We start from the raw sequence: 14,107 nt of genomic DNA, 5'->3' as shown, positions 1-14,107 counted from the left end.
TGCTTGAACTACAGTTGCCTTTACCATATTGAAATTATAACTTTATTGCATTGATCAGAGAGAGAGAGAGAGAGAGAGAGAGAGAGAGAGAGAGAGAGAGAGAGAGAGAGAGAGAGAGAGAGAGAGAGAGAGAGCAGTTGGATTCTGGTTAAGGCTGTAGATGAACACATTGATGTAACTGTTTTCTCTGGAAAAATGACATCTTGTTTTATGTTTTTTTTTTTTTGGAGGGGAGGGTACTTTCCCTAGATGATAAAAAGAATTGCTGTTTATCGTAAAGGCTGTTTAATGGCCCTCTCTTTCATTTCTGTGCGAGAGTATGTCTGATTGCAGAGAGCATTCTCTTGATGGCTGGCTAATGGTCTAGTTATAGCATCAATCAAACATGTGCAACATGGATTTCTGAACCACCTGAACCAGGGGACTCTCAACTGGTAATGCCATAAAGGGGCCGAGAACAGAAAAAGAAAGAGTCTATCTATTCTGGATTAAAACTATAAAAGTCAAGAAGACAAACATTAGTCTGCACAAGACACAAGCAGAAATGTCTGTCTACTTGTATTAATTTCTTACATTCTGCATTTTTTAAGTTATGAATAGTCAGTCCTTGTGCAATGATGAAGTCAGTCTATTCTAGTCTGCATTGTTTTAGATACTATTCATGCCCCTTACCCAGTCATTGGTTATTCCTAAAAGAAATGTGTTCATTTTGGCACTTGTGGATGGCGCTTTTAGTTTTTGATATGCCAGGGTGTATATTTAGTAGCTGAAGTGAAACTGTGGTCTTATTAATTATTGACATGACCTACTGATTGTGGTACTGACTCAGTGATGCAAAACCATGTGTCTGTTTGCTTTCTTTTTTTTCAGGTTGTTTATTTCCACACCTCTCTCATCTACCCGAACATCGTGGCCGTGGTGGAGGTGGTGGCCGTGGCACAGAAACAGAACGGTTCTCAATATGCGCTGTCCTGTGGCTTCGGGATTCTGCGCCTCTTCATCAGCCACACGGATCCTGTGGAGTCTTCCGACGCCAAGCTGGACAAGAGGTGCCAATCTGTCACAGAACAGTCCCTCAAATAAATAAAGCACAGTGCTGTTGAGTTGTGGAATTAAAATTTGATCCTCCTGTTTCACTCTGGGAAAGATTACTTAGTAAAATGACCGACTCTCACTACATTACTGTACCTGTAAGATAACTAACATTAGAAGTGCTAAACTAAGTTACACTGAGATCTATCACATGTACCTGTGTGATATTGACCATTGATTTATCCCATTTGAGATCTCTGTTTTCTCTTTACCTGTGGTCCACCTGGATAGGCATTAACTACTAGATTTTTGCAGATGGTAGCATTGGACACATTACTTAAACAAAACCCGGTCCCACCTAACAAGCAAAAGCTAGTTGAAAAGTTCTGCTAGACTATAAGCTAAGTCAGTTGCATTAAGGCACAGGAGGTGTTGGATACTTTGTAATTCCCATTTGATCCGGAAGTCAAAATGGTTACCCAAGCCTATTATTGTTATTCATTTGTCTGGAGTGTGCCATTGTGGCTATCCTGCTTTCCAAGTAGTCAATTGTATTGATCACCAATTTGTGGCGTGTCTAAAACTGCGTGCATGGCAGTTAACTGCAGAAGAAGGGACATTAAGCACACTTATAATCAGTCCGACTGTTCTTGCACTCACTCAGTGATTGCTCATCTTTCAGGGCATGGTGTTGTCAGAAACAGACTTTTGCTTTTATGTAGACTGAAATTAGAAGCAATAAAAAATCTATACTGGTTGCATCTTCTTTCTTTCTTTCTTTCTTTCTTTCTTTCTTTCTTTCTTTCTTTCATCACATTAAAATACACTAACAAAACGGAATGAAAATGAAATAATTAGATAAACATTGGGACAAGCCTCAATAAATCTCCTGGTTGTAGAATAAATTAAATTTTTTCCTGGTGGGGGAAGAAAAAAACGAAGTGCTAAATGCATCGCAACCTGAAATCGGTGTCGTTGTCTGGATTTAGCAATTATAGTTTATGTGTTAGTTTATGTTATTTCATGTTAAAATAACTAATTTCATAATTTCAGATTACATCTCTACCATGGGACACCCAGAGCCTTGCTGAGCCCAGAACTGCAAGACCCCATTGAAAGTGAGCATGCTTGCATTTCATTACCATATTTCCTCACCACTTATTGCTAGAGACGGACGATGGTATATAGTTTACATTTCAATTTTCTTAATGTCGGCTTTTTTCAATTTGTAACAGCTTAGTGGATGCATGCTGCCTGATGTCTTTTGTCTTCTGGGACCCTCATGTAAACGCTATGTGAATTGCAGTAGGTTATTCTCATGGTAAAATATGCAATAATACAAGATGGTGAAAAAAAAAAAAAACATTAAAAAAAAACCACACACACTGGGCATTATTTTAAAGAACGCGACAAAGCAAAGACAAATCTTCTGAAAAGAATAAAACAATATGAACGGTTTAAAACTAAACAGTAAAATAACCGCTCTTACCTGTGGCTAAGCTGCTTTTTCTTTTTCTAGCTTTATATTGATTAAGTTTAAATGCTGTTATTGTTGCCATTTTTAACATATCCTCTAAGAGGAACATGTAATGGATGTGGGAGCTGCAGTCATTGTGCCTCACCTGAATTCAGGTCTTTGTAAACCTATAGATATACGCAGACAGTAGTAAGCTAGTGTCATGTTATCCTTTCTCACTTCTGACATGAGCAGCAGGGATAGGAAATTACCATCCTTGTATAAGTGCACCCTGTCAAATCAGTTCAGCATTAGAAGACCTTCTGTGATGCATTTATGGTGACAGTTGCACACAGCTTGGTCTGTTTCCACTGGGGGTGTTTAGTAAGACTGATGTTAGAAGTAAATAGTATAGACAATATTGTGACCATGCTCAGATAAATGTAAAGAAGTCTTAAGCAAATCCATTTGTGAGAACATTCTAAAGATCTACCAACAGATTCAATTTCATCTCTACAGTGACTCAGATCCAAGTCTTCGATATTGTAATGTTTCAAGTAAACGTTGTTCATTAGCTGAGTGAAAGCCTTTTTATTACACAATTTGCCCATCTTCAAAACGATGTATGTATGCTGTGCTTCTAGAGTGGGCTGCTGGGAGAACAGCCTCGTGGTTGTTGAGCCTGTTACTAAGCAACGGACGCATTGATGTTCCTTCAAATGGGGCAGGGCATTATTGGATTTCATTCAATTACCTGGACAATGATTCTTATAAAAGGACGTTGCTAATACAGGATAATCAAAACGTTTTACAGATTTTATATCTCCTGAAATTCTCTGATGACTGTCCTGGAAATCGCTAGCTTTGTAGCTAGTTGCTTTTGACAACAAATCTTGTCAAGTCAGCCCTTAAAGTCACTAGATTTGGCGAGAAATTTGCTAAATTGGCAACACTGCTTGATGGTGCAGAAAAAAAAAAGTTTGATTTCCACATGGCTTATTATTGTCTTGACACAACAAGGAAAAGAGATTGCTTCATCTGTTACTAGATTCAGATCGCCTTTCTTTCCAATTCAGGCGTCCAGCCATAGTTCTTCCATTAAACTTTTGTTTGCCTGCCTTGGTATTATTCTCCTAAATTATTCTCGATCGATAGCGCTGATTGAAAGGTGCTAACAATGGGGTGACAGGCACACGCCCTTTCCTGGCAGCCATTACCCGGCTGCCCGTCACCTGTCAGTCAGCCCGACGACAGGGCTGGATATAAACTAGACTTCTGCACATAAAGCTAGCGTCTCAGCAAGGTATTGGAGGGAATGACCTACAAAAGTTCATCGACAGATTTTCATATACAAGTCAGACGACTGAGGTTGATACAATACCAGTATCATAAACTGTTTCCATAGGGTAGCAACAATGCACCCTTAACGTATATATAGCTAACAAAATAATTTGTATCACTACTTAGATCTCAGAGGAAAATCTGAGACCAAAGAAGTTAGAGCAATAGATTTGTTTTGTTAGCACCGTGTTCTTTAAGGCATTATGTAAATTAGATACCTGGGTGTTTGATGGGAGCTATTCAGAATTCTAAGAATGCATGCTTTACCCAGGAAGCAGCTTTCCAGTCAACAGTGGGCATGTTTGTTTTCACCGTCTTTTCAGACAGACGTTGTAATGCTGAGTAGGCTTTTAACACGTGCTCGACCAGGCAGGTCTCCCGTACGAATGATTTCAGTAACGCTTTTTAGGAGAGCCTAAACCTGTCGTTCCGCTTTGTGTTTTCTAGAGAATGAGTTCATGACACTGATCGAAGGGGCTCATGTTCAGTGCTCTATGCGGCCCCATCCTGCCCTGGAAAGGGTCATGCATCTTCTCCCTCAGAACATGCTGGTGTCCGGAGCAGAGATCATTCCAGGGGTGGTGCCTCCAACAAAAGAAGTTGGTAAGAAACCTCTTATTAAACAGAAATCGGCAAGTTTACTGTTTCTGATGTGAACTTGGATACCAAGCTTCAGGCACACCAGTTCCCTGAGTGTGCAGGTTATACTTTCTCTGTACGATCTGGCTGCAATAACAATAGTTGCTCACTGGTGGCACTGTGTGCTGTAGAAATATGCTATAGATATGCTCAACATTTGGACCTAGCTTTTTTTTTTTTTTTAACAGGTGTTAAAAAGAGTGCTGCTAAAACATTTGTCAACATTTTGACTGAATTCAGCACTTTCAGAATGACACGTTGTTAGCAGCTAGTCAGTGCATCCCCAACACTGGCCCTCCATTCCAATCGAGACGTTTGTCCAAAAAGCTGTTAAATTAGTTAATCGAACAAGCTAGGGCCAATTAACTCATTAAGTACTTGATAAAAACAAAGTCTTGAAAATCTGCACAGCTTAAAACAACCGGTTTAAAGGCTACATATTTCGGAAATACTTACAGACTGTTACCTTGCTTTACATTGTTGGTCAAACCATGCTGCCAATTAAATGCCAAAATAAATGCTAAAGATTTACTTTTTGTTTGAAATATATACTATTTAACTTTTTTTAAAGCGGTCTCAGCAGATATTGCAAAGAGGCTGGCTAGCACTGCTTCTTGATTTATGAAATGAATATGTGTCTGTATGTGTGTGTGTGTGTGTGTGCATATTAATTCTAGTGGCAGATCTGCCTGGAGGTGGATGAGTTTGTACTGGATTTCGTTTCTGCTGCTTGTGTAGAGAAATCTTCTAAAAGGCATTCTAACCCTGCAGATCTCTCTGAGTGGAATTAATCATTGAACCCCCTCATGTTCCCTGCGCTGGAGTGATTGATATCCGTGCAGCTCCGATGATTTAAACACAATGCGAAAGTCTTATGATGCTCAGCTTTTCATGTAGGAGCAAAAAGGCCACTGTGCTAAAGCAAGGGAAGAGAAAAAGCACTGGAGACTGAAATTATGCACAACAGCCTATATAGTCAACATACTGCATACATGGAGCTGTGTGTATGTACAGGGTAATACAGCAGCGCTTTAAAAGGGATTAAAAAGGGGCCTGTATTCAGAACACACTGTTGCAAGCACTGATGTACATCTTTAGCATTAAAAGATTGTATGGGATGCTTTTCAAAGACTGTTCTTTGACTCTTTTTTAAAAAACCTTTCTGAGTAAGGAAGATGTCGTACAGCATTATTGATGCTGAATTCCATGTAATGTCTCATTTTTTTCTTATTACCAGATATAATGAAATGGCTACATGCTCTTTGTTGGTTTCTAGTTGAGTTTTGAAACCTCCGTAATTCAATGGTGTCATTGCTCTCTAAGCAGCCAGATTGTGAATTTATCTCCTGGCGCACATTTCTTATTTGCTTTCTGTTTGTTATAATGAAAGCTGTCTCAATAACACGATATGAATCGATAAAAGTGTATAGCAGTGGTCCTACAGTGGCTTATGATTGGTCATTTTGATGTGCAATTACTTTCCTCTCTCTAAACAATATTGATATTAGCATTAAATGAAAAAGAATACTCCAAGATACAGAAGGATATATATATGTATATATGTTTCCACTGTTGTAAGTCATGCTGTGATTAACATATTGTCTCATTGGAACCGTTGTGGTATAAACTGGACTTGCAGCCTGCTTGTGACTTTAATTGGAATCATTTTATGAAATCAAGTTTATCTCAGTTCAGCATGAGTTAATATTGATTTTTTTTCCCCCCTAAAGCAACAGAAATTGCATTTGAACATTATGCACTATTAATCAAGTCAAATCAATAATCTCTCACGTTTGCTCCTGTATCACGTAAGAAAACTAATAAAATGCTAGGAAATGGACCCCGTTGCCCGGTCTATCGATTTTGTCTTACACTATGACTGTAACTTTAAAGCTTATCAGCCTCCAGAGCCTCGCAGCCCCATGAGAGAAATACAAGTTTGAAAAACGTCTTTCAAAATCGTCAAGCTGTCAAATCGCCACACAAATTGAGAAATTGGGATCAAAAACTGGCATGTGGGGAAAAAAATATAAAGACGCTTATATATTTCCAGTTCTCCTTACAGTGGGTACGGCGAGCTTTTTCAACTAACGACTACAGTGTTCAATCAGTTGTCACGATCTGTTCAAGTAATACCCAGAAACTATATGGGTGTACACAGCAAGGGCTTTACGAGCTGCCAACCAATATTTTCTATTCTGTTCTTTCGGTTAGTTGGCTAGATCTGTTGGTTTCTTTTCTGATTGTAGTGGACTGCTTGCAGAAGCCACGTATCTGGAAGACAGTGACCTGCTACCTGGATAAGCTGTCTCTCAGCCTGTATCCCTCCCTTGAGAGGTTCGAAGAAGAACTACTGGAACTTCTGAACACAGACAGGCTTAACAGGGTAAGTGGCACATAACAACTCCCATTCAGACCCTGGATATAGGAAATATCAAATTGTAGTCTAACAATAGATACACACACATGCATGGCATATCTGTTGACTGTTAGTTAAATGGTTAATTGCATATTCATTAAATACTTATTTATGACACTCAAAATAAAGTGTTACCAACATTTCAATACCATATATCCATCGTGCTTGCTTGCGTAGCAGTACGGTTGCAAAAAGTAGCATCCATTGCCTGCTTTCAAACTTTTCATTTTTTCCCAAAAAGTTTTCAGCTCCAAATTTACTGAGTGTAACAAAGCTGACTTTATGAAACACTAATTAATGTAGATGTAAGATTCTGTTGCCAGAGAGTCAGTAAACATTGCATGCCTGTTTGGCAGTGCATAATTCACCTAACCTTCAGTTAACAAGCCCACCTGTCAACTACAGTTATAGTCCTCAGCACGTCTTGTCAAAACTAGCCACTCAAAACAACACTTAACTAGCTGCTATAGCAGCAGGGGGTTTAATCATCAGGGGAACCATTCATAGCAATTTTTCACAGCAATAGGTAGTACCCCATGAGGTTTCAAATATTAGTTTTCCCAGCATGGATGGTAGGTGCCATGCTGCGCATAGTCGCTTTATTATAAATAATAAGAGCCATTTTTAATAAATGATTAAAAACATTCAAGGGGTCTTTTTTTGTAGATATTGAAAATGTGTGTTTTTTATATATATATATTTATATATATTTTAATTATATATATATATATATATATATATATATATACAGAAAACCGAACAGAGCTCCTGTGCATTATTACATTGAAAAATGTGTTGTGTCTCACTTTAGGAATATTGTTACCACATCACTTTTAGTGTGGTAGAGCAGAGGCTGTGCACATGGGGATGCACGGGTGTGTGTGTGAGTGAGTGAGAGTTTGGTGGCTGGCAGTCTGGTTACAGGCTGTTCCTTCACTAAGATGACCTGTTGATTGAGAGTGAATGGTAGAATGTGGAATGTGGCCAGGTGGGGGTTGATAGAATGATAAGTTGCAATCACCCCCAGGGTGTGTAGGAGAGAGAAGTGGAGCGCAAAAGAGAGCACCAGGATATTTGTTTTCTTCAGACCTTTATTTCGTTCCTGTGTTTTTTGTTTATTTGTTATTTGATTATTAAAAGTGTGCAAAAAGCTCTTAAATTGCAGTCCTGAATCTGGGACTCGTATTTCAAAGGGCGCAGACCTGCCTTGCGCGGGACCGCTATGCCAGTCAGGGAATTGAAACAAACAAACAAGCAAATCAACAGTCATACAAGCTGGAATTTCACAACTCTTTTCAATGCATGGCTTCCTGGAATGGTTACAAAGAAGGCACCGGATTCCGAAATGTAACAAGTGCTTGTATTTCTTGAAATGTATTCAGTCCCCTTTTGTGTGACAATTGAAAGGTGAAAGGGGTCTTAATTGAGAATCCCTGTGGTTTTGCTGTCCTCGATGGGGAGTTAGAAAGGATTACTGCTTCTGATTTGTAGTGAAGGATACTCAGTTCTTGATGGAAGTGTTGATGGAAGGCTGTTTTCACTCACACACTATTTACTTACTTCCTGAGCTGCAGAAGTGATCAGGTATTTAGAGAAGCCGTTGTTGTTTCAACCGTTTGTGGGTGTTTCCTTGAACCACATGCAGTAAGTTACGTTGATAAAACTCATGCAAATACATTCCCATTTTCAGATCACAGGAATCTCAAAGGATGTCAAAAATTATGGTCCCTGTTGACAATACTTTAAGGACTATTTTAAAGAAGGTTTTTTAGAGAAGTTTATTTTAATTTTGCAAAGCAATGTTAAACCTTAGAGAAACAGTCCTTATTATTTAGAGCATATTCAGTAATAGTTATTTCCTCTTTAGCAAATATTGTATCTTAAGAATAAATGGCATAGCATACATTCCCCACTGACCAATACGAGATGAAGGCTATGTTGCAGTTACATTGTGTCTGAGCCAGATGTCAGTCAGTTTTAAACAAAGATTTTCTGTACCAGCGCATTTTTAATTAGACCCCTGCCAAGCCTGTGACCTTTAAAAGTGTGACTCTCCTTGCACGATATTGGTTGTTGTCATGACAGTGGCGCTCACACCTGCCCTGTCATCACACCTCAGTGATCTGTCAGGAGTGAAAAGACAGACAACGTTGTGGTAGGAAACTATGAGTCACATCACAGTCAAATTCAGCCTTGGGATGCCGTTAATTTAAATGAACATCATTAAATCCTAGATCTAATTCTGCACTGCGTACTGTGTGAACATGTGGTGTGCTGCATGGTTCAACTTCTGGGTTCAGTTTAAAGCTACAGCATTCGTTATAATGGATACCTAATAGCCTTCCATTTATATTATATTTCCATCCACTGGGGCATCTTGCAGCACTGAAGATAGGAAGAGATAAATACATGTATGCAGTGTACCAGGGGTGTCCAATCACGTTCCTGGATGGCAATTCCCCTCCAGATTTTACAGGTAAAATGACATAATCAACTACTTCAAGGTCTGGATGGAGGTTTAATTGCTTTAGTTAAGCAATTTAGAACAGGGTTGGAACAAAGACCAGGAGTGCAATGGCCATCTTTAGCCACCCCTGCTATATACTGTAGTAATACAGTCGGTGCCGCCTAATCTGATCATCATTACTGGTTTCTAAGCTGAAACTGCAATAGGGGATCACTCAGGACACACAAAGTAGGATAATAAACAGGTATGAAATTAAATATTAGGAAAATGTAGGTGGTGTAAAGTAGCCGTTTAAGGATGTGTTCATACTGTGGTAATGCATATACACGATAATGCTTTTTGAAGATTCACTTGGTGCTCTAAAGCTACATGCCTACTGTGCATACCTTTTATGCTCTTTTCCAATGAGCTTAAGCACCAGATGAATATCAGTCATTTGGATAGCACTGCTTTTAACAGTAGGGATTGTGCCCAGCATCTCAAGGAGACAAATATCATTACCTTTTTTTTTTTAGTTTTATCCACGTACGCACCAATTACCAGTAGCAGCAGAGCATGTCTCGATTTTCAGACCTGTCTGAATAACACGTGCCGTTGTTGATCTTGCTTTCAACCTAGGTGTCTGGTGAGGCAGGCAGGGGAACAGAAACCATTTCCACGGCAAGACAGCTTAAGAGTGCTGTAAAAACCTGACAGAAAGTCAGTCGGAGCTAATCGCTGATCGATCCACTCTCACCGCTGCTGTTTGCCTGAGTTTATATTAAGAACCCAGACCGTTTGGAGGTAATTCTCTTTGTGATAACATAAATTACACAGTGGGGGACCTTGCTTGCTGGGAACCTGGAAACTCTGTGGAGCCCTGACTTAATCATAAACTGCCTGCGGGATACTCGTTTACTAGTTAAGGTTCGAGTCCAGTCTGTCAAGGACCGTCAGTCAGTCAGTCAGTCAATTACCTACAAAATGTACTTGTTGCAGTGAATGGAAGAGTGTGACAAAGTGGCTGAGTGGGAACAGGTGCAGGAGTGGTGCAGTGCAGTAATTAAACAGACAGAGCCTTGCAATTCAATTTGGAAAGTGTGCTTTATTTTTATCCAGGTCTGGTGACCAATATAATAATCCCCCGGCAATACACAGCAGTGTGTACTGCACGAGGTAGACAATAATGGGCTTTTTAGTCCCTAAACAATAAACAATAAAAAGTATCTGCCCCACAATAATACCGACACGGTCACCAGTTCTGGGTGCGTGCAGTAGTGCTCGTGTGGGCGATACATGTTTATTTTGTGACAGTAGTGCAGTGTTATTCCGGCTAGTGCTGGCCCTCGGCGACAGCTCCGTTATCGTGTTAGCCGTCTAGTGAGTCACAAACAAAACAAATTACACAAACACAAACAAACAAAACAGTCATGAGACTGAAATGGGGTCTCTCACAGTCTTTCTCGGTTCATAAACACAAACCAATGCGAAGGAACAGATTACGATTCTCCGTCCCCTTTTATGCTGGCACACATGACCCCTTGGTAAACGCGTGCAACCGCCTCTCCAATCTGCGACTGCCACATTGTTACCCTTACGGGTGAATGCGTTATTGCAACGAAGTCTCGCCCCCTTCCTGGCTGGCCGACTTCCCTTTAACCCTGGGAAAGAACTGTCAGACCAGCCCATCCAAGGAACTCTGTTCTCGCTTCTTAGGTCTCACAGGTTAGGAGGGAGATTTACAACCACGAATCATTGCATTTCTGTCAAGAGTTATAGTAATTTATTTAATAAGTAAATGTTTCATTCTGCATAGTTTATAGAACAATATCAAAAGGCTTTTACAACCAAACCCCTTGTTCTGTTTTAGGGACTAATTTGCATCATCAAAAATATGTTCTTGGCAATGACCTAGAGCTTATTCGCCATTGTGTACTGTTAGCATGACAGCTGATTTGCACTGACTTACTGACTGACTGCCCTTATCTGTGAGACTGACCGTATACACACAGTATGAAGGCTGGTCATGCGCTATATCTACGCGTGAGCTTCGGGGACATTTCTGTAGTGGTTTCTAACTTCTAGTTGCTTCTCTGTCTGATAAGCTTTGTATGGCTTGAAAGGCAGCAGATGACAGACTTCATGATGAGAATGCAATTTCTATGATTTATAATAGTGGGATATTTTTTCTTTCTTTTTTTTTTTTTTTGCACATGTTTTCATCTCATGGTGACTGTGAATAAAACTGATGTGAATTTAATACAGTCGCAACCAGAAAACTCACAACACTCAAACTCCAGTCTGAACTGAACTGGGACAAGCCTAATATACTGTATGGTTTAGGGGTGTTGATCTTTGGATAAGAGGTGTGACGAATCATGTAAATAAAGTTCTGTTTTCACCATGACCTCACTCAGACACCAACGTGATGACCTTCCACATCGCAAGATTTGAATTCAAATCCCAGAGCCATAACAGAAGCAGATGGCTTCAAACCACTGAGCTCGGCACTGCCAGATGACCCAGAACTGTGCAATGCTTGGTGGTGACAGAAAATCCAGTGTTGTCCTCTGGGATTCCTGATGACAAGAATTGCTTTTAGAAAAGTTGTCGACAGTCGAAACACAACAAATCCACTAAGTAATGAAGCACTTCCTTGCAATGTGTAAAAAAATGTTTTAAAATAGAGAATAATGGCCTTGTGTGTGAACTGATTGGCGTCCCCCTATTTCCTTCAGGGATGGTACAACAATTTAAAAAAAACAAAAAAAAAAGCCCTTTTATTAAAATAAAAATAAAAAAAAAATACTTTTATTTTTATTGCAGGTGGACGTGTAATTATTACAACTCCTGTGAGGATCTGGGCCAGGCTGTGAGTGGTTATCTGTTTAAGTATTATACTAATTACCCATTCCTGAAGAGGGAGTTGGTGTGTGAAGCCTCAGTAATTGCCACTACAAGGGGTTTATCCAGATTTTAGTCACATTACAGGCGATCACAGAGGCCCGTTTTGATTTAAAACTCTTTTAATAATCTTCTAAACGTGACAGGGGTTTTCTACTAAGTAGTGTTTTGCTTACGTATTCACGCTGCGGGGGCTCTCTATATTCTTAAAATACAGTAGGGTTCGCCACCTTCATGCCAAGTGAAAGAATAAAAGATGCATTGATCCTGGTGCCCTGGCCAAATACCATTCGAAACAGAATACAACCCCCACCTCCAACATGCAATGCTTCAAAGATAAGCTACCTCTATTCAATTTCTATTGAAAGGATGCATGGAAATTATTCATGGTGAATAAAGCAAGGGATTTATCTCTTTACAATTGCATTTAATCCTTTTATATTATAGGATCTCTTATCAGTATATTATTTTCTCCCTGTGCAATGATGTTTTGTATAAACATGTTTTTTTTTTTTCTATTCACTGAAGCCATGACTGACACCTTCCTGTCTCAATTGTGCAAGCCCATGTACAAAGGGAACAAGACCAATAAAAGAATATGAGAAATGTGGTGTAAATTAAGCAATTGTCAAAGATGAAAAAAAAACAGCAATTTTATTATAATAATAAAAAAAAGCAATACCATGACAATCCATCCAAGAACCGCATCCATTGAAGGAACACCTTTGTGAAAAGAAAACCTTAATGATCCTGTAAATTTGGGCTGAAACTGAAATTTCGAATGTGAATTCTAACTAGTCAATATTTTAAGCTTTGCTGCATTCACAATGCTTTCTGCGTTGTCTATACCTCTTCCAAGGCCCAAGGGCACAGACAGAGTAAATAGACAGTGAAGCTTCCCGCATCAAAGGTCAAATCAATCCTACCAGCACCATAGCAATGGTATTTCCTGTGGTTTAGGAATGTAAAGGCAAACGTCAATCAAAAATGCTCCTCTGTGGCTGGCTGTGCGGGGCTGTTAGATAATCCAAGTGGTGCAGAACACGAGACCCACATGATGACATTGTCAGATGCCTTATCCTGTGCCTTCTCCATGATAACACCTAATTACAATTATGAGAAACAATGGTGGGTCTAATTATCTACAGTTCCTGCGGCTGTCCGTGCAGCAGCAGTAACTGAATGTAGTGAAGTTTTTGCAAAGCCGATGTCAACGACTGTTCAGAAGCAACCACTTAACCCCCTGCTGGCTTTGACACAATTGTCTGCGCAGAAGTCATAAAATTTCGACTACGTTGCCCTGCATTTTGTATGCGTTAGTGCTGATGACAATGCTTTTCATGAACCTAGCGTGCCGTATCATAAACGGACGCTTGCGGAAGGAGAATAACATGCTGCACTGGAGGGATTGGAAATTCTGCTTCTAAAGGTTACCATATGTGGACTGCTGTCTGTTTTAAGCACTTTGGGCAAGCGAGCTAGAGCAGCCCCCTGAGATCTGGGGATATTAATGGGGATCTATTTCTAGATTTTTTTTAATTAATGAAGTTGTCAGTTTAAAGCTGTTTAGCGACGAGAGAGAGTAGGAGGGTGAGAATAAAGCAGCAATAATTCTCACTCCACTTAAGGGTTGTTTTCCTTTATGGGTGACTCATCGCAGTGTGTTCGGGAAAAAGTGTGGGTGTGTGCTTTTGTCTCTGTAGAAACATTGCCGGTCCGTAATGTACAGTATTTGTAGAGCTGGTGGACCCCCCTTACACCACTCCCACCACATTTAATTGAAAGATCCGGCACATAGCCCTGTATCTGAAATTGAAGACTGCATTTTTGTCCTGTTCTTTTTTTCTTATACTGTTGGCCTTAAATTTTC

At 39.7% G+C, this 14,107-nt stretch overlaps 1 protein-coding gene across 1 annotated transcript in view; it reads left to right on the top strand.

The window, feature by feature from the left end:
- The window catches only part of LOC121328406 (nephrocystin-4-like), a 73,021-nt gene that overhangs the window by 12,815 nt on the left and 46,099 nt on the right, over positions 1–14,107 (top strand). Inside the window, exons 4-7 of the mRNA XM_041273046.1 lie at positions 871–1,049; positions 2,086–2,150; positions 4,277–4,432; positions 6,718–6,854. Of these exons, the coding sequence (XP_041128980.1) occupies positions 871–1,049; positions 2,086–2,150; positions 4,277–4,432; positions 6,718–6,854 (537 nt within the window). The remainder of the gene's footprint in view (positions 1–870; positions 1,050–2,085; positions 2,151–4,276; positions 4,433–6,717; positions 6,855–14,107) is intronic.

The sequence above is a fragment of the Polyodon spathula genome, chromosome 16 (assembly GCF_017654505.1).
Source record: "Polyodon spathula isolate WHYD16114869_AA chromosome 16, ASM1765450v1, whole genome shotgun sequence".
NCBI lineage: Eukaryota > Metazoa > Chordata > Actinopteri > Acipenseriformes > Polyodontidae > Polyodon > Polyodon spathula.
Note: the sequence above shows the minus strand (reverse complement) of the source record. Positions and strands in the feature narration are given on the sequence as shown.